Raw genomic sequence first — 24,210 nt, forward strand, 5'->3', positions numbered from 1 at the left:
GAGGAGCCAGGGGACTGTATTCTTGTTCTCATTACAGACCCTGACAGAGCCGCATGTCAAGTCACAGGAAAGTGGCACGGAATAGTACTGTGCAAGTCAAGAGCACCTTTCATTTGAGGATTGTAAAGCCCTTTCAAGACATCAGTTCGTTAAACCTCACAACATCCCTGTGAGGTAGGCATTACCCCCCATTTCACAGACGGGGGGAACTGAGGCACAGAGAGACGCAATGGCTCGGCCAAGGCCTTTGGGCAAGCCAAAAGCACAGGCAGGAGGTCTTCCTGCTCTTGTTCCTGGCTTGTGGCTCCTTCCCACTTCAGACAGCAGTGATAGCAGCTCACAAACCACTTCTGGGCTTGTCCCACGAGTGGGGAAAATGTAACGTATTTGAAGAGCTCCTGAGCCCCTTGAAAGCACCAGCTGTCACCAGCACTGCAGACATTAAACCATTTCCCAGATGGCTTCTCCTTCCAGGTGTGGCCCCAGGATTGTCACTGTTTGTTCTTGTGCAACCAGGTAGGGGGCCAGGAGGAGCCTGAGAACTTGGATCCTTCACGGATATGTCCCAGCACCAGATGGCACAGTCCAAACTGGCAACTATTTTTGTCTCATGGCAAATGGAGACAACGCCCAGCATTGAACTCTGGTGGCCATGGGTGGTGGGGGGATCTCACCATGACTGGAGGAGAAGGAGGAGGTAGCTAGAAGGATATTACACAGCTTTTGCCGTTGTCAGCATCTTTCATCAGTGTTGGATGTTCAGTTGACCCCAGGTCACCCCAACCAGCCCATGTGCAATGTCAGTAAGAAATCAAAGCTGGTGGGTAAACTGGCAAAGAAGTGATGGCAAGAGCTGCGGTGGAGTTTCCACCACGGTAACCCCATACTGCAACCCTCAGTTATACCACGGTACCAATTTCCCCTCTCTTCCCCCCACCACTACTGTTTTGTGCTGAGTACTCATTCTGTCTTATAAAAATAGTCCTCTGGTAATTAAAAATTAAAAAAAAAAAAACCAAAAAAAAAAACAAACCAAACCAAATAAAATGAGAGGAATAAAAGACCCCTGTCGCCAGCAGCAGTGCAAATCAGGAGAGCCAGCTCAGGAAGAATGGGCTTAAGGTGTCCTTTGGTTGTCACTTCTTCAAGGGGAAGGAGGTTGATTGGACTTTGATGGCTGGGACTGGCCTAGAGCAAGTAAAAAGAGAAAGGAAACAATTCAACAGAGCGCAGAGAGACCAAGCATCCACCACCTCCATCACAACCATCCTTCCACATCTCAGGAAGGGAAGATCAGCTGCTGTCTATGAGATCAGAGAGGATCCAAGACTGTCCTGCTCACAGTCCTCTCTCAAAAATACAATCCCAGATGGTATTGCTTTGAGGTGCTGGCCTTAGACATATCCTCAATACATTGACAGGAGACAAAAGCACATGTTGGCACCAGGCAGTAACCAGTGGTGACACCTGGGAGCCTACCTGCTGCTGGAGAGATGTCCCCCAAGGGGTTCTCAGTTTCTCAAGAACAACCAAGGCAGTTTGTGCACTACCAGAGATGTCACCAAGCCAGCCTTTGTGAGAAAGTCCCCATAGTCTGAGAACTCATGAAATTTCTCACCTCAACCAACCAGGAAGGACATTTCCCTACCTCTTACCACGCTGGTAGTGCCTAGTAATGAATCAGGACTGGGATATGGTACATCCCACTTCCCAGCACATCTGGCCCTGCCAGTCTACACTTCCTGAAGCTGGCATTGTTTCAGAATTGTATGGCTGAAAACAGCAAGGGCAAAAGTGCTTTATCTTGGATAAGCAGAGATGTGCCAAACCTTTCTCTTTTTGGACCCGAGAACAAGCTTATTTTATCTACTAAGAGAGACTATCTGTAGAGATTGAATTACATTGAGAATTCTGGGGCATATTCAGCCTCCTTGTGGTGGCAACCACAAAGGAACACGGACCTAAAATAGTTTAAGAAGATCAAAGCAGTAATTAGACCATCTGGGGATGAGGGTCAACGTTAGTTCAACATGGCGTCTTCCTTCCACGGCTGGATAAGGCCTTGGCTATCATGAGGGGATACAAAAGTACCCACTGACCCATTTTCATCGAATTTAGCAGTATAGCACGAGTTGAAAGGAACTCATCTACAAGTTTCTGGGAAGGGAGACATTTAAACTCCAGCTTGACGGGTCAAACCCTAGTGCACAAGGTCCCCCATGTTCCTGCATGGTGTCTGCAACTCACCTTTGAGGTGGCATCGGCCTGTAGGGAGGAAAGATGAAAGATACCATCATTGTCCATCTCTCCCCTGTCCCCCAGCAGCAAACCAGAAGCCCTCATGCTCCAGGATGCGAAGCCACATGCACCCACCAAAATATGGTATTCCCCTTAATTCATCATGACCCTACAGGACCAAAAACTCAAACCCTGGTCACCATTGACCAACCTTGGCCAAACCCCTCAATGTCCAATCAGGTGGAGGCATGGAGTGCCTGTGGGTGCTCTGACTAACACACAGGCAGGCTTTTCTCCTGCACTATGGGTATGGGGTTGATGGTAGGGTCAACATTTGGGTAAATTCTTGGCTTGCAGTTGTTCCCCACATGGCAGGATTTGGGGGATCAACTGATTTCCTTCCTATTTGTTGCTGTTGCCCCTAGAAGCTGGGCACCAAAGCCATCTTCCAGGTTCTCTCAAACCTAGTGGGCTTCAAGTTGCTCTACAGCCCCAGCAGCAGGCACAGACCCCCAACACAGCAGACATATTGGGGAGGACTAAGAGAATCATCAAATCATGGAATCATAGAACAGCTTGGGTTGGAAGGGCCCTTAAAGACCATCTAGTTCTGACCCCACCTCCCATGGACAGAGTTACCACAAAACACAGGCCACGCTGTAGATGAGGGAACAAAAAGCAAGCCAGAGCACACCGTGCTGACATTGAGGACGTCCCACAGAAACCCATGACCCATGAGACCCTGCTGTGTCTGCCTGCATGGCCCCGGTGTGCTGGGAAGCAACTCAACTCCTCCTTCAACTTACTTGGATGGCCTCGTAGAGTGGCTCATGGCACTTGTACCAAAGGCTTTGACGTTGGTAGGAGGGACCGTGACCAGCAGGGTCTGTCCAGGTGCAGGAGGCAGCTCTTTGGCCAGAAAAGGACATCCAGGCAGTGGCCGACGTGGTGGTTGGTGCTTTGGGCCCACCTGGAATCACAAAATGTTTAAGGAGAGACAACATCCTTAGGGAAGCCTCCAGTGATGTCTTACAACCCCTTTTCTCCTTTTGTAGAGCTGAGGTCGTAGAATCATAGAATATCCCAAGTTGATAGGGACCCACAAGGATCATCACGTCCAAGTCCTTGTTGCATGTTTCAAAGCATACAACTGTACCCAAAGTACCCTGAAATATTCTCAGCATCTACCGAGCTTTCTTCAGCACTGCAACAGATTCATCTCTTAGGATGCCACGGCAACTCCCCAACTGTGTCCACTCCAACAGAGCCACAGGTAGCCAAAAATGGGGAACTCTGGCAGCCAATACAACTCACCACTGGGGTCCTCACAGGGCTGGATGGAAGAGGTTTCTTAGGAGGAGGCAGCTTTGCTTGAGAGACGATTGTTTTGGTGGGAACCAGGGGTGACTTGCCAGCTGGAGGAGGTGGCCTGGCAGGCTTGGGGTCCCTTGGGCGTGGAGGGATGGAGTGAGGAGGTGGACGAAAGGGATGGACAACATTGATGGGTTGGAAGCCGGGTTGGCGAGGGCAGGTTTTGGGGGGGAATGCAGCTCGCGTTGCCTGCAGAGATGAGAAAAGGAAAAACCTAAGTGCATTTTCCTAGGGAGACAGGTTCTAGGTTCTTGGCTTGGGTGATCCCAAGGCCACCAGAGATGCAGCAACCACCAGCAGAAGTGTCTGCCTGCCTGGAGGAACAGTGCGAAGCCATCAGCTTCACTCTGCCATGAGGATGGGGCCAACTCCCTGCAAAGTATCCTAGAAGTCACTGAGATCTTTTGGAGCACACATAGCTCAAAAGATCTGTTTTTAGCAGGAATGTATAATACTGCTTGAGGGCTCACACCACAGACACAGGGAAAAACACCAGCCCCATTGCTAGAGGGAAATGCGATCACCACAATATCATGACCAGGGAGGAAAGCAAACCTGGATGCTGGGATGTTACTTACTTTGTTATCGTGGCTGGAGGTGGAAATGTTCCGTAAGGTGAAAGCAGCTTTGGAATGGCCACTGGTTGCCTTCCGACCAAAGGCTGTGTTCCTGCCCAGGATCACAAACATAAATCACAGAGGGCAAAACAAAGCAATCAGCTTTGCAACAGCTCCCTCCCAAAAGGCTGCACATCAGCAAGGTCCTGTCTTTGGGAACACACAGGGAAATGCCTGGCAGGGCTAGGTGGGCAGGGACAATAAGTCAATCTTGAGTAAAGGCATTTATGAAATCACTAGGCATATAAAAAAGGCACATGTCTGGCTCTGGGTTTTTTTCTCAAATGCTTGTAGGGGCTCTGAGATATGTTTGTGAGCCTGTGCTGGGAGAGGAAATAATGAATACTCAAATTCTGTGTTCATTTAGAGCCCTTCCAGCTCTTGCAGCCTGCTTGGAGCAGATGGCAAGGGAGATCCTTGCTACCAGGCTGCCTTCATCATCACTCTCTAGGGTCATCCCTTCCAACAGATCATTCCTGTCCTCTGCACAGGAGAGAGTTGAAAGCCTCAGATTGTCCCCAGGAAGAGCTCTTTCCATCTCAAAGCAGTCTCAGATCCTACTGAAGCTGGTGCTGTGCTTCCTCCCCACCCATCCTACCAGGCTGGCTGCTTCCAATAAAAGGTTTCAGGGTCTAACTGGGTTCCCAAGAGAGAAGAAATTTAGGACATATCACCCACCTGTATGTCTCCCGGCTCCTCCTCCTCATCTCCTTGATCCACTTATTCAGAAGCGAGTTCTCCCGTCGGTACCAGAAGTAAATGCTCCCCACCAGGGCCGGGAGGAAGAGCAGGAAGATGAGCAGAATTGTTACCAAGATGGCTTCATAATCTGTCAGGGAAAGCACAAAGATTAATGTGGGGCCAGAAGAGTCATCAGCCTTCGGGTTTGCTTTGGTAGGGGCCAAATCCAGAGCATGGCTCTGCTCGGTCTTAAGGACACGGCGTAGTGGGCATGGTGATGATGGGTTGATAGTTGGACTGGATGATCTTAGTGGCCTTTTCCATCTCAAGGATTCCATCACCACCCCACTGCTCCAGCCTGCACTCACTGTCATGCTGCACGGGTCCGCTGTCCACGCTGCCCCCAAACCCGGCTTCTCGCAGTATGGAGGAGCCCAACCTGCATTGCAGTGGCAGTTCTTGTTGCTGTTGCAAACCTGTGGGGAGAGAAAGAGGGCTGGAGACCAACAGGGATGGATGAAAATGAAGATCCATAGGACAGGGCAGAAATCACGTGCCAATGGCAGGAATCTGGACAGGAGGAGCTTAACCCTGCTACCATTCACCCCTTGGACATCACTTGGATCATGCCAACTTTGCCATCAAATCTGTGATTGCAATGTGGACACATTCTCCTGCTGGCAGTACTTTTTCCTGATCTTTGTTGTATAAACCTTGCAGAGAGGTTTCTCATAACTTCAGTTTTACACTTAGTGCTTTGTGCCTTGCTGCTTTGTGCTAAGCCAGAATTTCATTAAACGCCTTCCCCTTGGGGTATGTCCCCCCAGTTCACAGCATTTCTGAAGCAGAGAATCCAAACCAGGAGCCTTAACTAGGCTGAGTATTGACTGTTCTACCTATTGCCTTTTTCATAACCAAGAAGCATTTTGTTTGTTGTTTTTTCACCCGACAAAGCCATGGTCTAAGCAGTCCTCATCTGCAGGCATCACATTTTTGCAGCCTTTAAGCTTCGGACAACAGTGGCTTTTTTCTATTTGCTACACAATTTCCCTGCATTTTTTGCAGTCCCTGTTGAGTTTCTGATCATTGCTTTGTTCTCAGAGGGAACAGACACCTGCTCCGAGCTCTGAACACTCTCCAGTTCAAACCGTACCCTGATCCAAATTTTGCAGATGGACATCACAGCAAGAATAATTTTCTCCTTCTAACTTGGACGTAGACAAGCAAAGACCTCGGCTTGGTCTCACCCATAGCTGACCTCCAAGTTAAGAGTTATGAAAAGCAGATGCCCGCTGTGTCACAAGGCTCATCCCGGTGGGAGATGACTCGGTTTTGCGTAAGGATCTGAGCTGCTGTAGGTCTCAGATGGAAACTCACCCCATGGCCGTTGCACTGGGAAACGCACTTCTCCAGCTCAAAAAGGGAGGCATTCTGGCACCGGCGGTCTTTGCAAACCTGAGAGAAAGACAAGAGAAAAGGTTGGGAAAGGCTCAAGAGATGGAGCACAGTGATACTTTGGCTTCACAGACAGGAGTCTTCTGGGAAGACACTGAACGTACACAATGAAAGCTGGTTGTCTCATTGTCCCAAGTGAATGTATTTCTCTCCAGCTTTCAGCACAGCCCAGGAATCTCCAGCAATTCCCAATCCCATGTGGCTCAGTAGAGACACACTCCACCACTGCCACCTCCCTCCCTGACAGCCCACCTGGCAGCTGCTGGAGAAGGCACATTCCCTCCAGCCCTAAAAGGTGGGCACCAGCCAAAAAAGCCAATGCTGGATTTCAAAAACAGCCATCCTTTCTCATAAAAATGTCAACATTTTGGCTTTCCATCACAAACTGGGGTGGATATTTCACAAGGAAAATGCCAAACAGTGACGGCTGTATCTCTCCAGCCAGCTGGCATGCATCCTTGCTATCATGCTGTCTACCAGGCTTGTGCCCATTCTAAGCTGCACTGACCCTGTGTAAAGTACTTGGAGATGCAGGTGCTGTAAAAGAGACTCGTGCTCAGTTAGCAGCACATTTTGTATCTATCCAAATAGGTATTTTGATTCCTAACAGTTTTCCCACTGGAAAACAGTTAGTCACAGGAGGAAGACCCCATTCATCAAGTCCTAGAGTACGGATCTCTTGCTGGTATTGCTCGACTTTTCATTAAATGGGAAAATTAAGACGGAGACCAAAGAGAAGAGGACTTGATGGCCTACACATAAACATCTGGTGATGTGTGGCCAGAGTCAGGCTGGACAGGACTCTGAGCACCTGATGGAGCTGTGGGTGTTCCTGTTCATTGCAGAGGAGTTGGACCAAATGAACTTTGAAGGCCCCTTCCAACTCAAACTGTTCTATGAGTTGTGATATCACAGCTGACATATCATCAGGGCAATGCCTGCAAATGTGGTGGAAACCATGGATGGGGGGCTAGTCATCACATAGAGAACTGTCATTGTCCACAGTGGAGCTGGGACACAAACCTTGGTTGGTTCCCCAAGAAAACCTCAACCCTAAGAAAAGGCACTCACCATTCCATCTCCACATTTTGTCCCCGTCATCACCAGCCCAGGGTCAGAGAGGTCTTCTTCATCATCCTTGGCAGTGTACATGTAGGTGCCCCGGCACTTCACCTCCCGTCCATTGAAGCGGATGGTGGTGTCAATGGAGACTGTGTTGGTCCCCTGGGGCTTCTTGGCTGAGCTCTGGCACTGGATCTTGCCACACATGGCATCTCTAGGAGCAGGGTAGAGCCAAGATGAAGGCAGGTGAAGACTGACTCATCCTTCCTGCCACATCCCACTGCCCGCTAGCTCACCCCTCTGAATTTATGGCCATGGGAGGGTATGATAGAAGAGGTTCAGAAAGGCTTAGATCAACTATGGAGACTGTTGCTGAAATGATGCTGAAGTGAACAGGCAGGGGGACCCCTCTAAGATCACTGACTAACTGGGAATACTGGAGAGCACACATTCCCTAAACAGGCTCTCCTGTAGATGCTGTCCTTGATTTTCCCTTTGGGCTGGGCTGGGTGGTGACACAGCGACCTCACAGTTATGATGGAACTAAGCCCAGGAAGGACCTGATGGCTTCCTCTGGCCCAAAACAGTGATGCTGAAGGTGGGAAACAGCCCTGCCAGCCCCATTGTTGGGCACTGGGACCTACAGGTGATAGAGTACCTGCACATGTCAGTGCCTCACCCACCTCTTGTCACACTTCACATAGCGCCCTTGGCTGTCTTTGCCACAGTTTCCATAGGTGTTGCCAGCCATGTTCACATCCTGGAAACAGGCAGCTGGGGCTGGCCAGGCTCCTGACAGGGGAAAAAAGGTCCTTCATAATCAGCAGGATGAGGAAAGCAGGGAGAAACACCAGCACTGCAATTAATGGATGGATGCTCATGGGGAGAACACCTTGGAGAAGGCTCCAAGGTGGGTGTTGGGTCAAGAACAAGACAAGAAGGATAAAAGTCCCTTTGCTCTGGGATCTTGCAGAAGATGCTGGCCATGGGGGAAGGTTTCCTCCCCTTTGTGCCTGCTGCAGTCTTCTGGCCCTGGGGTTGGCAGTGTGCTGTGTGAATGCAGGTAGGGAGCTGCACACTATTAGGATGGAAGCCATGGGATAGAGCAAGATGTCAAGGATGTTAGTATGGGGAGCACAGTGTGCAAAGGGGTGAGGAGCAGCCCAATGCAGCACGGGGGCCATACAAGCTGCATGTAATGTATAGGCTATATGCACTATGGGGACCATACGCAATGGAGTGATGGTTGGACTTGGTGATCTTAGAGGCCTTTTCCACCACAATGATTCTATGATGAGCTATGCACAGTGCAGGACCAGGCACCTGTGATGTACAACAGCAGAATGCTCTGCCCTCCACACCAGCCCCACAGACACTAACCCAACCCTGGATACAAACACCTTCCACTCATTACACCCTACCCCTGTAGGCAGGGGGCCTAAGGACACCACTGAGACACAACACGGAGACCCAGCAAGGCTCTTGCTCCAGTAAGGGGCCATGAGGATGCCTGTGGGATAGGACTGAGGCTCACCTGGTCCCCAGAGCTGGACACACTGTTGGTGGTGGGTCATGCACATGCCATTGTTGCAGTATGCCTCACCATAGGCACAGGACGAGCCATCCAGCAGGTACACGTTGGCTGGGCAGTAGGGTGAGGCACCCGTACAGTATTCAGGGAGGTCACAGGATCCTGCTGCTTCCCTGCAGATGGTCCCAGCCACCTTCAGCTGCCACAGGAGAAGAGAGAAGCATCAGCACCCAAAAGCAGCAAATGGGATCAGCTCAGATGGATGCTACCTTCTGGCACAGCATGGGGCATAAAGCATCTATAATGTCCCCTCTGGGACTGTAAGGGGCTTTGATGTATAGAGCCAGATTTTGGGACTGGACCCCAGCCACAAAGCAGAGACTCCCTGTAAGATACAGGTTTTATGCATATCTTATGTGTATTTCTGCGTTACCCTCATCATTTGGCACCAGGAGGGCTGAACCTGGGGACATGCAGTGTGTGAGTCTCATGGGGACCGTGTCTCAATGCTTGGTCCAAGGTGGGCACTGGGTGGAGGGCAGAGGGGGGATTACCCTGCAGTTCTGGCAGCAGTCACCATGGGCACACTGGGCCCCCATCTTCAGCGTGCAGTTGTGTGCATTGCAGCACGGGTTGGTGCACTCCTGTATGCAGAGAAGACAATGATGTAGAGTTATAGACAGCAACAATGCTCGATGAGTCCATCCCTTCCCCCTTCCCATCACTGCTCTCATAGAATCATAGAGTGCCTCGGACTGGAAGGGACCTTAAAGCCCATCCAATTCCCACCATCTGGATGCCCAAAGCCCCATCCAACTTGGTCTTCAACACCACCAGGGATGAGCATCCACAACTGCAACAGTCACCCTGTCCCACAGCCTCACCACCCTCTCAGTCCCTTCTCCACCCATCACAGCACTGCCTTTGGGATGGCATCCCAAACCCACTCCCTTTGCAGAGACCCCTTCCCATGCTGCAACCTCCAGCAGAGCTGAGACACAAACCACCCCTCTCCAGCACCGTACCTCCACCTCCCCACAGTCACAGTCCTCTCCATCTTCCAGAAAGCCGTTGCCACATTTCCGTCCCACCACCAGGTCCTTGGTGTCGGGCAGGTTGAAGAGACACATGCCACCTCCCTTCTGGAAGTAGTTCTCCAGCTGCCTCTTGCTGCAGGAGCTGAAGACACGCGGGAAGGGGTGTCTGTATGGGGGACAGATGGGGAAGGGTGGAACCAGGGCGTGTGGAGCCAGGAGAAAGTGGAAAACCACAGTCAGAGCTGGGAAATAAGGACAAGCAGCAAACACCATCGTCCAGTTGCATCCACACGACCACCTCCCACCCCAACCCGCATTGGTAACCCAGACACTAAACCAGGGGACACCATGCTGAACCCAAATATTTTGGGGAATGGGTTGTGTTGGGTGAGCAGAGCTGCTCAGTGCCACCTCCAGAGCACCACATCTCCAACAGAAGCCTCCTGGAGGTTGGAGACTCAATGGTCTGGATCAGGTCTCCACGTGGACAGCCTGTATCTGCCTGTTATTACTCAATGGAGAATGGGAAATACCCCTTTGGGTCTATTTCAATACTTTGGAGGCTGAGACAGACAAAAACCCTTAAAAATTTAAAGCGAAAGAAAAAGGAATGAAAATGAATTGTTCACAAGGCCTGAGAGGCAAAAAAAGTGAGAAGTTAGTGCACGTATGGTCATTTCTTGAGCAGCCCGTGTCCTTTCCCATAAGGAGCTTGGCAGAAGCTGGTGATTTCCTACACCAGCTCTGAGAGTCACAGAATGATTTGATCTGGAAGGGACCTTTAACGGCCATCTAGTCCAACTCTCATGCAATGAAACGGGGACATCTATAGAACAGTTCTTCTGTAATTTTGCATAAGTTTCTAGTGCTTTGTGGGCGGTGCATTGAGAAGGAGGAAGCAGAGCACAGGATATATGCATAAGAGATACACTCTGCTCATTTCAGGGCTGCTTTCATTTCCTCATATTGCTGACAAACAGTTCTTTGCATATCAGCATATCTCATTTCTGACATGAAGCAAGGATTCTGGGGGAACTTTGGGGTAAATCTCTTGGGCTACAGGAAAAAACCTTTAAGCCCATGTAAGGTAAGCAAGTAAATACATCCATAAGCTGATACATGAACACACGAGCAGGGACAGACTGCAGACAGTCAAAAATCGTCCTTCCTGCCCACGTGGGGAAAAACGTTTTAGCAAAAAACCGCAGGAAGAAATGTGGCAGGAAGACGCGGTCAGCCTGGGGAGCTCTGCATGTGAGCTGCAGAGGGCAGGAAAACAAATGTTTGACATGTTCCTGCTGTGGGGCATCCTGTCCCCATCCCCATCCCCATCCCTATCCCTGCCACTCACCCGGTGGCCGCTGCCATGACACAGCCGCCTTGTTCGGGGGTGGCCTCCACGCAGCAGCCTTGGCTGTCATGGCTCATGCCAAAGTTGTGGCCGATCTCGTGGGCCATGGTGGCTGCTGCTCCGATGGGATGCTCCGAGTGGTCCTGCCAAGGAGCAGGGGCTGCGTCAGCTCTAGGGAGCAGAAAGGGGTGGCCCCCACATCGGTGGGGGGGGGGCAGCTGTGTCCCAAATGAATAGGGTCTATGGGAGAGGTGGGATTTTGTTTCCTAAAAGCCCACCACGGGACCTCTGGGAAGATCTTTTCTTGGAGCAAACCGCTGAAAACAAGGGACATTGAAAGACACATCCCAAAAAACAGGAATCTGTGTGCCTCAGCCAGCCCAGGGACCACAGGATCACCATCACCCCATCAGGAGAGGGAGAAAGACCATCTGGGATGGAGATGGCCCTGCCAAACCAGAGGGCACAGGCAGATGGTACTTAAGATAAAGGACAGAAGCAATGCAGGATAGCCCAACACTTCTGCTGGGAGTGTACACAGGGCACAAAAGCTTTAAACCTTCCCTTTTTCACCTTTCCTAGGGCTTGGCCAGCATTCGAGAGGGCCACCAGCATCACTGGTTAATCCTAGGACCAAGCCCAGGCTGGTTCTCCAAGTCCATGAACAATCCCATTAGGATTGGGTGACAATGGGGTCCTCAGCCCAGGGGGGGTTGGCAATGGGGACCCCCGTGCTTCCCTTACCACGCTGACCCCTCCGGAGTTGTCTGCACTGCACATCCCCTCCAGTGGGGCCATGCCAATGGTCGTCCCCCGGAATGTCTTCCCGCTGCTCACCAGAAAGAACAGAAGGGCAATTAGTGAACCCAACCAGATTAATTATCAGTACGGAGACCTGCTGCCCTGCCCCACCATCCCCAAGGTGCTCACGTCAGCAGCTGAGCATTGTCGTGCTTCTTGCGAGCCCTCAGAGCCTTCTTCCACTGCAGGAAGGCCCAGAGCGTGGTGTTGGCATCGCTGGTGACAGTGCACTGGTCCCGCTCCGTCCACACCTCCAGGCCAATCAGGGCCACCTTGATGTTCAACGACCTGTAGAACTTCAGGGAAGAGACAGGGATCAACACCTGCTGGAGATCTACCATCCCCACCGTGATGTTCCAGCCGGTGGGTCTCCATGCTTTCCTTCTGGTTGGTTGACTCAGGGATACGCTTGGCCTAAATCCACCAGCACACATGAGCTCTACCACCAACACTGTCAGGGTGGCACAATCCCATCCACCACGTGACAGCACTGTCTGTACTTAGGCTTGGAGAACCACAACACTAGGCTCACGTCAATGCCAGCTTTGATCCTGGCCTCTGAGAGTCCACCATCACTGGTGGTTGGGAATGCATTTCCCATCCTGTACTCTCAACCACCACCTAGACTCCTAGTTCCAGTGACATGGAGACAGTCCCCTCAGTCTGGCCTTGAGCTCAGGCACTTCTGACACACTGGGAGTGACAGAAATGGTGACAAGGGACCGGCGTTACCTTGTCCACATAGTTGGCGATCTCCACAATTCGCTGCTTGGTGAGGCCCAAGTTGAGGTTCTGGTTCCTGAACTGCAAAGAGATGGGGATGGGAAAGGTCAGCAGAGCAAGAGCAGAGATGGATACAGAGCAGGATCCTGGCTTTTCTACCAGAGCAAATTCCTGCCCCTGCAACACTCACCAGTGTGTGGTCAGCAACGATGAAGAGCTCCATGTACTTCATGGTCCTCCAGGCATCTCTCTTCACCTGCAAGACAGACAGCAAGGCTTGGAGGAGTGAAGAAGCCCAAAGTGCATCACATGTTCCTACATCTGCCCAGAAAGGATGGCCAAGAGGTGAATCAGAGGCACAAGGAGGCACGGACAATTTGCATGGCCATATCATGTTCCATACTGTCTGTCAAAGTCCCAGCCCACATGTATTAGGGCTTCCTGTTCAGGTCGCCTGCCTAAAATCAAACCATGTGAGCTGCCCACCCAAGACACCCCATCCCTAGAGATGTTCAAGGCCAGGATGGATGGGGCCCTGGGCAAGCTGGTCTAGTATTAAATGGGGAGGCTGGTGGCCCTGCATGGGGCAGGGGGGGGTTGGAGATTCATGATCCTTGAGGTCCCTTCCAACCCTGGCCATTCTGTGATTCTGTGACACCGGGCAAGGATGCAGATAGCCCCACTCCCAGCCCCCCACCCCACCATGAGCAAAGGACCCAGAGCTGGCTGTACCCGGTGGTCCACCAGCTGGAAGAGCCGGGCGATGTCACCAATGGTGTTCCCAAAGTCATCGCCGTGGGCACAGGTGCCACCAGGGATGTGCAGGTGCTCTGCTCGGTGGATGAGGTGATGGTTTGGCTCGGGTGTCCCCACAGGGTGAAGGTAGTAGGTATCATTGCTGTTCACCACAATCAAGCCCCTGGTGATGGAGAACAGACCGAAATAGCTCCTACAGCTCCTTCACTGCTCACCCAACCCTGCCAAGATCCCTCGAACTTTCCACACCTCAGCTTGGGTACCCAGCCGGGCAGCAAGAAGAGATGGATGAATGCAGGTCCATGAGCTCAGACATCCCTAGCATTAAAACCTCAGGCAGTGCATCCATCATTTCCCTTCAGAACCCCCAAATTCTCCCACACTCTCCATACCGCATTCCTGAGCAGGTGCTGAGGACGACCCAGGAGCTCTGGTAGCCCTGAACGTGCCCATGGTAGTGGCAGTGATCCTGGAAAAAAGACAGCAGAAACCCTGCTTAGAAACAACCACACAGAGCCCTCCAGCTGTAAATCCCAATTTCTTGTCCCAAGAAAGCCATCCACTTCATGCTTCCCAGCAAGCAGCATCCATCTGGACCCGGGAAAAGGAGGGATGGAGCCGGGATGCTGCCAGCTCTGGAGGTTCAGCCTGGGGCAGGATTCCATGTGCCACGTGGGTGACAAATCAGGGACAGGGGATTGGCACGGGGGAGGGACAGAGATACACAGGGTTCATCCTTTTGGGGGCACCTCAAAACCACTGTCCCCCTTCTTCTGAGATGAGTGATGTGCCCACCGTGTGGTTGGGGGTCACCGTCACGGGCTGCCCATCTGTGGTGTAGTGCGTCTCAGTATAGCCTGGTGCCAGCAGCCTGCAGAGAGAGCAGAGCAGTGAGGAACCCACCGGTGTTCCAGGGATGTGCTGACCCTTTGGGGACCCGTGGTCAGTGGGGACACAGTGGCACAGAGGGTCCAAAGGGGCAGGAAGGTGCCTCTGCTGCTTAGCCCCAGGAGATGTGAGTGGGGAATCTGAAGTCTCCAGGCCCACTTGTGCAGCTCACCAGGGTTGGGGTCACCATCAAGGATGGAGTGATGGCTTCTCCACAAGGACCAAGCCCACCCATAGGTCCTCAGCACTGATAAGTCTCCATTTGCCCCCATCCCAGTGAAACAACAGCCTCCAAACCCACCATCAAGCCAAAGCCCCAAAGGGGAATCATCAGCTTGAGGAAGACGGAGTCAGTCCCATCCTTGGGGTCCAGACTCAGAGCATGGCAGGTTTGGGGTCTCCAGCCCCACGAGTTCTATCCATCCACTTCAGCTTACTCATGGCACAATGAGCGTGATGCTCTTGATGCAAAACCATACCAACATCGTACCAGCATGTCCCAAAAAGGCAGAGCTGGTCAGATAATCATAGAAGGTTGGAAAATACCTTTAATATCAAGTCTGATAATCCATCCCTAGCATGCCCACGTCCCTCAGTGCCACTCCTCCACAGTTCCTGAACATCTCCAAGGACGGTGACCCCACCACCTCCTTGGGCAGCCAGTTCCAATGCATTACAACTCTTCTGAGAATAAATTTTTCCTAATAGCTGATGGTGAGAACTCTCAGACTGCTTTTAGCAAAGCCTGTCTCCACAGCTGCCGGCCATCTCTCACCCAAGCCCGCAGTGACACAGCCCTGTGCTGACAAATTGCTTCCTGCCGCCAGGCAAGAAGAGCCAGAGCTCAGCCCACATCCCATATGCCTGTGCACAAGAGGGAAAGCAGCAGAGATGTGTCCTCCCTAGAGTCTGGGATGATGGGCACTGAGTATGCCAGGGGCTCAGCCAGCTGCAGGGCTGGGCTCACCCCTGCTGACCCTCTGGTTTTGTTCTACAGAAGGAAACGCTGCCAGCAGACAGCCCAGAACAGTGCCGGGCCTCCCCGCCTCTTGGTTTCTATTTTGTGATTAGTTTGATTCCAAAAATATTGCTGTGGGCACAGTCCTGGCATCCAAACCTACATCCCTGCAAGCAGACGCCTGGCACCAGTAACTCCAGTACAGCAGAGGATCGTGATGAGAGCTCAGATTGGGTCCTGGAAGGGGTGCAACAGGAATGGGGTCAGGGATGGGGTTGGCTGAGATGTGAAAACCTCCACACAGTGCCTGGGGGCTGAGGGAGGTGGGAGATTTGAGCTTATCTCCAGTTTGGGATACAGCAAATTCCATTGTAGTGGCATCCCACTGGGATGTCCTCTGCAGGGTAGGGCAAGGGAAGTGAGAGCAGGGAGATGGGGCTCTTCCTCCTTCACAAGGGAAGGTCTTGTTGGAAGAGACCATGAGGAACAGTTCAGAGGAGAACCATCTCTCCCAGCACCATAGGAGAGAAGATTTGGGGTATGGCACAGCCTGGTAGCCGAGGTAGCCCTGTTAGCTGGCACAAGACAGCAGTTCAATCAGCCATGGCTGCACTGGTCCTCCCAGCAGATGCAAGTGCTAGGCCAATCTTGGGAGCCATTTGAATGGATTTTGGTGCCATAGATGCTCTTGAGTGCTGTTGATGCTATTGAGTACCTCAGACTGTCTTGGGCACCATGCATGGTCACTCTCAGAGCAATTCAATATACCCAATTCAACAGTTCCCTGCAAACCCAACACCATCTCCAGCTGACGAGGTCTTAGCCCTCTCAATGTCTTCCAGAAGAAGGTAGGGTTGTTAGAAGAAATGAAAACATTTTTGAGCCTGATAGGAATCAGGCTAGGTTTTGCATATTAGCATGCAACCCACACAGCTGAAAGAAAGCAGAAGCAAAACTGGACCTGTAAGGATGGGTTTTCTGCATGACACCACATTCTGCTTGACCACAGGGCCACCCAGCACCAGGAGAAACCCAAAAACACAACAGAACAAACACCACAAGGTCTCCAAGGGTCATCTTGAGGTTGTTTGATCCACCGAGACTGGACCAACAGGAGATCAACACAGCTCCAAATGTCCTCCGCGCTACCAAGATGCCACCAAAGACCCTGCTGCACCAGCCCTAGAGCAGGGCTGCAGAACCACTCCATTGGGTTTCTCCATCCTTCACCCACACTGTCCTGCACCATGGCACTGTCCAGCCTCTTTCTTGTATGATGCAGGCACAAGCCATGGAAAATATCATTTCAGCCCTAACCCAGTGTCCTGCAGCTGTACCCCTTCCTCAACCAGTCCCAACACTTACTGGTTCCTCTCCAGCACCAGAATGAGCTCTCTGCCCTCTGCCATCACAGCCACCTCTGCCTGCGCCGGCGCTGGCACCTGCAGAAGAAAGCAAAGGAGGAATGGGGTTAGGAGAGACAGACCCAAGACAAGATGCCCCCTGTCTTTCTCTGTGTTATTGTAGGACTTACAGGAGGGGAGCAAAAGAGGAGGGCATGAGGAGGTGCCCAGTGCTGAGCCAGGGCTGGTTGGCATCTCTGTGCCACGGCCACAGGAATAAATAGCACCCATCCAGGCAGCGGTAACGGCACAGATAAAAATACCCAGGGACAGCGGGAGGAAGCGATTGACTCAGCTTCCCCAGGATGCTGGTGGCTTTACTCAATCCCTCACTTTGGAGGGAGCCTAATGGGAACTGGTTTCCTCACCGTGCGCACGCATCCACGCCAATATAATTGGTTTGTGCACAACGGGATGTGACACAATCCAAAAGTGAGACTTTGTGCTCACGTCCCCTCCCCAGCTCCAATGCTGGGAACATGAAAAGTGTCTCCGGTGTCACCTGGCAGTGCTTGGTGTCTCTACACCCAACCGTGGGTTGGGTCCCTTTGAGGTTGGGCTGTCACCACGGTGGCAGTGGTGGCAGGAGGTGACATGCACAAAAAGGCAGGGCTGGGACACAGCTAGGAGGCAGCACCAATATTTCCCCAGAGGATGGGAACTGGAGATATCCCATAAGACCATCCAAACCAGCCCAAGCAGCCCATGTGGGGTGAGATTCCTCGTACCAGGATTCAACCGCACAACCTTGGGCTGCCGCTGCAGCCCCAAGCTGCAGGAGCCCAGCAGAACCAAGGGGACCCTTCCCACCTCCATCTCCTGCGTCTGGGTCCAACCCCCCACCCAAATCCTTCCCCATCCAGGACGTGCTGCTGACCCCCCTCTCCTGCCCAGCCATGGCTGTGGTGGGATGGGGCCGGTGGCTGCCACGCCGCAGAGGTTTTCCCAGCTAGGAAGATAAATGGGAGAGGAAGGAGCCGTCCCGGCAGCGCTCCGGCCTCACTGCTCCAAACATCACGCGTTTCTCACCAGGAATGCGAAGGGGTGGGGGTGATTTTCCCATAAATGGCTGAACCACAGCCCAAATCCTCTCTCCTGGCCCTATGGTGGGACATCGCTCTTCATACACCCCAGTAGCCCTAGGGATGTTCTTAGGGAACAGCATCACCATGAAGCATTTCATGGTGTGGGGCACGTGGGATTTGTGGTGGCAGGGTCTTATTTTTCGGGCAAATTCCCCAAATTGAGCTGCTCACATTGCCCAAGGGGGATGTTTTGGGATAGGATGGGATAAAGATGGGGAGATGCTGGCCCCACAGCGTCATGTGGACGCAGTGATGGAATGCTGACAGCTGAGCCCCCCCCCAGAAGCCATCTCCCCAGCTCCAAAAAAGGAGCCCAGAGGCAGCGCTTTAAAATAACAAACCAACAAAAGCAGAGAGAAAAAACAAAATTGAGGTCTCCACCAGCCCCAGCATGGCCAAGGCACAGCCACAACAAGGGGCCCTGTGCCACGCGGGAGGAGGAGGAGGAGGAGGAGGAGGAGGAAGCCAGGGCCGAAGGCTCCTCTCCTCCACGGATGGTGGGAACGAGCTGTATTTTTAGAACATGATCTTATACAAACATCGCTCCCTGGCCAAACATGGTCTGCTCATTTTTCTTGCAATTTCCCTGCTTTTCCCCCGCCTCCCTGTATTTCCAGGCTGCTTCTCCCACCCCTGAGCCCTCTCCTCCTCCTCCTCCTCCTCCTCCCCAGGCCCTGGTTTGAATTCCCCAGCAATTACTCCCTGCCTCAACTTTGGGGCCTTCATGGCAAAATGCTTGTCCCCGAGCTGCTGCCTTAAAGGGACACGTGTTTCAGGGCAGCATTCATGCCTGCAGCCCCCGTGCTACCACTGAAGGCTGGAAAACAGCTCACTGCCAATAGGGTCAGCACTCAGACCCTGCAAGGGGCTGTCCCTCCCCGTGCCTCAGTTTCCCCCACACGGACGGGGAAGCAGCAGGGAGAGGGGCATTATCCCGGATGGACCCCTGCAGAAATAAACAGCAGTACATAAGGAAAATGTGGGAAAGGAGAAAGAGTGCAACACTCGTGCTGGGCAGAAGTCAAATAACCCAGCTGTTAGGCCAGGAAAGGTGATGATGTGTTTTGTGTTAATTAAGCACCAGTATAGTAATTTTGCCCTGAGCCTAAGTGACAGGCGGTTGGCTCCCTGAGAGCTGCTGGATGTGGCTGTGTGCACCAGGAATGGGAACGGATCATATCCCAGTTCTCATCATCATCTCAAGCTCCAGCACCACCCCATGCTCCAACAGTATTCCAGTCTGCCCCTGTCTCAGTCTCCAGCATCATCCCAAGCTCCACCATTATTCCAGTCTCCAACACCGTCCCCAGTTCCAGCACTACCCAAACTCCAGCACCATCCCAGTCTCCAGCATTACCCCCAGTTCCAGCACTACCCCAAACTCCAGCACCATCCCAGTCTCCAACACTGTCCCAAAGCTCTGGCATCATTCCGAAACTCCAGCACCATCCTGCCTGACCCAAACACCACCGTCTGTCTCCAGGACCCACAGATCCCCACTGCATGCTGCAGGAGCTGCCAGGCCACGTACTGGTGGCCCCGCTCCAGCACATCCCACAAACCCAGTCCCAGTATGGGCTGTGCTGGGAGAGCAGCTGGGATGAACCCGCCCTGGCGAGGAGCCCACGGGGCAGAGTTTGGCTCCACTTTTCTCTTTCAATCCACTGATCAGAAAAACCTCAGCAGAGAAGCTGAGGCCAAGAGGGTTGTGTTGTTACTCGATCTTTGTCTCTCCACGGCTCCAAGTCCCACAAGCCCTGACGTCCTGGGTAAGCCCATGCAAGTCTGGATGCAGAGAGGAGGAAGGGAAGATGGGTTCCCATCTCACCACGGGGATGTGGACGCCCCGCAGAGGATACAGTGATGGGTTTTGCAGCTGAGCTCCCAGACAGAGCATTACAGCAGAGCCAGGTCCTCCCCAGGCTCAGGCACAGCTGGAGCTGAGCAGCAGAGTTTGGGTTTCAAGAGTTCCCCATCACTCAAACATGCAGCAGAGCGCAGCTTGATGCACACCAGGATGGAAATCCAAGACCTCCAGGGCAATCCTCTGCCTCCAGCCACTCGCTGGAAGAGCATCCTGGGGGCAGCCAGCTCTTGGAGAACCAGGAGAACCCAACCCTTGAATAAAGGGGCAGGATTCGGGTTGTTTCAAAGCAAATCCAGCTCAGAAGCTACATGCTGGCTTGGTCTGCCCTGCCACATGTTGCAGAGGGAAAAGGGCTTCCCTGCAGGAAACAGATATTGCAGGAATGGGTGACAGCACCTGGGCAGGGATCGGGTGATCCCACTCCTCCCTTCCTGCTCCTCCCAGTGCTGCTGATGCTTCCCAGGCACATGGGAACAAGCGATTGCAAAGGGAAAAGAAATCAGTAGCTCAGACAGCACAACCATCCTGTCAGCCACCAGGTTGATGGGGACAGGATCCCACACCAATTCAGCAACAAGGGAGCTGTTTGCAATCAGGGTCCTCATGACCTCCTCCTGGCCTCTCCCAAATCATTTCCACGTGTGCTGGGAGCCACGGAGCCTGTGAGAGTTCAGCCCTAACAACAGGGTCCTGCATGCCCACTTCTGTGCGGGGCCACCAAGGCCACCTCATCGAGCCAGGAGGAGCATCACTGGGAAGAGAAGACACCATGGTGTCCCCTTGGTGCTTCCCAGAATGGGAAAGTGGTATGGGCCACCCTGCAGCATCCTGCCTGCTGCTAACACCACGCTTAAACCCACCGCTAAGTGCTTGAACCCATTGTTTCACGATGGAAACCCATCATTTTGTGCTGGAACCCACTGATTTGCACTTGAACCCATTGTTTCATGCTGGAACCCATTGTTTTGCACTTGAACCCATCATTTCATGCTGGAACCCAACGTTTTGTGCTTGAACCCTATTGCTTTGGGCTTGAACCCATTGCTAGAATCCCATCATTCCGTGCCAGAACCCAACCTTTCGCGCCAGAACCCAATGTCTTGCACCTTCAGGAGGCAGACATGGGTCCAGCCACACAGGGGTTCGTGCACTCAGCCCAGCTGCACTCACAACTCCAGGCTATCCAGCCCACATCTCAACACAATTCATCCCAGCTCGTGGCGCTGCAAGAGGAGCCCCAAATCCTGACGCCTCCTCACTCAGATGCATCTCCTCCTCCTCCTCCCCGTGGCCTCAGGCCATACAGGAGCACACTGCAGACCCCAAAAGGAGACAAACAGCCTCTTTGTGCACTGGGAAGGGCAACAGGGCAGCCACACATGTCACATCCGCACCAAGCCAACGTAACTATTTCCAGCACCTTTGCTAGAAAGGCAGCAGCAGACAGAATAGAATGGATTTATCCTAAAAATAAGCACTTGGTGGTGGTTTGAGGACAAAAAGGCCAGGCTGGAGGGGAGAGGTTATAGCAACGCTTTGGGTCTTGACGTGCAAGCAGAATCCTGCTCGCCCCTGCCCTGTTCTTTGGTTCCTCCAGCAATTCCCCTACAAACCGCCCCTCTGCTGGCTTGCAGCCCCTCCCCACATCCCCGCCGAACAGCAGCTCCTTGTTTCGGGCTGTCTGGAAGCAGAACAGATGCCAGGAAGTGCCAGGTCCTTCCTCACTGCCCCTTCCCCAGCCCCACAGCCACAGGGATGCATTGAGCCCCCACATCCCACTGCAATCTGGGGCAGCAAGTGTATAAATAAACCACTCGCCTCTCAGATACCCTCCAGCCTAAATATAGCCCCAGGGCGGGTTCTCATAGATTGGAACCCAACCCTGCTGTCCCCAGCAGGATAAGACGTGTGAGGCTGGGCACACCACAGCTATTTTGGCTGCAGGAGAAATGCAATTCCCAGCAGCAGCTGCTGTGTGAGCGTTGCTACCCAGAAAGTGAAAGGCACCAACCAGGAGGTCTTACGTGGAAACATCTCAGGTGGTTTCAAAACTGCATCCTCAGACCCCGTCACCATCATAGATGCCACCAGAGGAGGTCACTTCCCAGCACTGTGTCTTCTACCAAACCTCAAACCTCAGCAGTTTCCTTCCATCACCTAGCGGGGGTTGGAGGTGTGGATGGAGGGGACAATGTGGCAGCCAGCAGTGAGCTTTGGGGAGGGGTGTCCCATCCAGCACACGGCTCTTGGACATCAGGGAGACAGAGCCAGGCAGCAGGCTGAGCCCGGAGCCCATCAGCAGCGCTGCTGTGCTGGGTGGGTGCCAAAGTGCTGGCACAGGGAACAGAGAGATGCAGGGCTTTCTCCTTGGGGACCTCCAAAGTCTGCCTGGATGTGGTCCTTCAGCCTCTGCCAGCCTGGGATCCAGCCACCCAGTATTTAATTAATCCGCTGTTAAAGCCTCCAATTTCATCGCCAAACTCATGGATGCCATAAATTGGGCACTCCAACACGTGCCCTGCATCCGAGACCTGGCATCACACAACCCTACCCTACAGTGGGGAGGGCAGAAGCCATCTGTGTCCTTACCTTGTCATCCAGGCTGACAGCTCGCCGGCTGCGACCCCCCAGGAGCCAATGTGGTGTCACCCACTCTCCCTGGGACATCGGCCCTGTGGGAGAGAAGAGCTGGTGAGCACCTGGGCTACGGGGAGCTCAGAGAGCTGGGGAGCTCCCATGGCCTCACGTTGTGCCAAAGGAGGGTCAGGCTGGATATTAGGAGACATTTCTCCTCCAAAAGAGCAGTCAGGCAATGGCACAGGCTGCCCAGGTGGAGTCAGCATCCCTGGAGATGTTCCAGAATTGTGCACTGAGAGAGGTCAGTGGGCACGGTGGGATGGGTTGGGCTTGGGGAACTTTGAGGTCTTTTCCAACCTGAGTGATTCTATGATTCACGTGGTTATGGTGAGCACAGAGAGCTGGGGAGTTCCCACAGCACATTCCAGCAGCAGGAGCTTCCCCAAAGAAATGAAGCTGGGGGGCTTCTTGGGTTTGCAGGGTTGGCCACCAGCACAAAACCACAGCTCCCAGGAGCATCTCCATTCTCCCAGCCCCAAAAATGTGCCAGCTCCCAAAATCACACACAAAAAAAAAACATCTTGGGCTGTATCCAACACATCCCAGCAGCGTCCTGGGGCTCAGCCGGAGCCAGGCAGACTTTCTAAGATTTTCTTCTCATAAACAACGTGGCTGCATTTGATTGCAGCAGAGTGAGTGGTTCTCAATGACTTAAGCCAAGAAAACAACAGAACAAAATGAAATCTGCTGCTGAAGACACTGCTGAGAGGGGATGAGGGCCGGCGCCGGGCCACCTCGCCAAGGGAAATGTTAGTGGAAGCTGGGATCCCATAACCCTCCCCAATAAATGGCAAAGGGACAGGAACGAAGGGGCTGACAGTGTGGTCACTGAATATATTTGTTTTGGTCCCCCTGCAGTGATGTGGGGAACTGGGGTGGGGAAGGATGGTGTTACTGAGACAAAAAAGAGGGAAAGAAAAGGAGCTGCGGGTGGGAGCAGTCCCAGCACGATATCGCCCGGTGGCATTTAATCAGCTCTCATTACACACAGCATTTAATCAGATTCCAGGAATAACTGCAGATAAGGCAGTGGCAGACTCCCTTGTCCTCCAAGAAGGGGAACGGGGCCTCCAACCACAGCCATAAATACGGGGAAACTGAGGCACGGCCGCACAGCGCATCGCGCTCCGTGACGTTTGCCACCAACCCAATGCAAAGAAATGGGGGAAAAAAAACATAACAGCTGTTCTCCCCCTGGGCTGGGAGCAGGGAGCTCACGGCATGAACTGTTTGTCTATAGGTTGTGCTGGGAATGGCAGAGCCCCAGAGAACGAGCAAGGGTCTGAAAATCCAACTCAAACAAACCCGAGCGCAGCGCGGAGGGGCATTCCCACCCCTTTCTCTTGATATTTTTTCTTTTTCCTGGAAAACACACTCACTCCCTGCCCTTTTTGGGAGCGCTGGTTGTTGGGATGGATTCAGCCCTGCAGTGCTCAGCATTTCTGATAGGGATTTATGTTGAATTTATCTCAATTTCAGAGCTCCCACCACGCACTGAAAGTGCAGCGTCCGGCAAAGCACAGAGAACAATAATAACAGAAGTTGTGCCTTCAGCTCCTTGGAGAGGCTGCAGAAGAAAACAGGGTGGAGAACACAGACCCAAATGGGCTCAACGAGGCTTTCAGCATACAACTGTTTTTGAAAGTGCTGGAAACCTTAGGGGAAAATAACGTATTTCTTCAGTAATTAAAAAAAGGCCAAGTTTTGCCCCAAAACACAGCTGAGCAGCACCAGCTTGGCTCCGTTTCG

At 52.7% G+C, this 24,210-nt stretch overlaps 1 protein-coding gene across 1 annotated transcript; it reads right to left on the minus strand.

Annotated features, from left to right (window-relative positions):
• ADAM33 (ADAM metallopeptidase domain 33) lies at window positions 1–22,519 on the minus strand. The gene is given in 24 exon segments (XM_010710567.3): window positions 1–1,188; window positions 2,248–2,265; window positions 3,045–3,208; window positions 3,553–3,798; window positions 4,188–4,278; window positions 4,905–5,055; window positions 5,276–5,320; window positions 5,323–5,383; window positions 6,285–6,362; window positions 7,434–7,638; window positions 8,108–8,216; window positions 8,959–9,154; window positions 9,510–9,599; window positions 9,981–10,158; window positions 11,344–11,486; window positions 12,088–12,172; window positions 12,274–12,440; window positions 12,877–12,948; window positions 13,058–13,123; window positions 13,600–13,786; window positions 14,016–14,092; window positions 14,419–14,494; window positions 16,835–16,911; window positions 22,414–22,519. Coding segments are annotated over 24 exon segments (2,712 nt in total). The 5' UTR covers window positions 22,492–22,519; the 3' UTR covers window positions 1–1,136.
• Window positions 22,520–24,210: the final 1,691 nt, after the last annotated feature.

This window comes from Meleagris gallopavo, chromosome 4 (assembly GCF_000146605.3).
Source record: "Meleagris gallopavo isolate NT-WF06-2002-E0010 breed Aviagen turkey brand Nicholas breeding stock chromosome 4, Turkey_5.1, whole genome shotgun sequence".
Taxonomy (NCBI): Eukaryota; Metazoa; Chordata; class Aves; order Galliformes; family Phasianidae; genus Meleagris; species Meleagris gallopavo.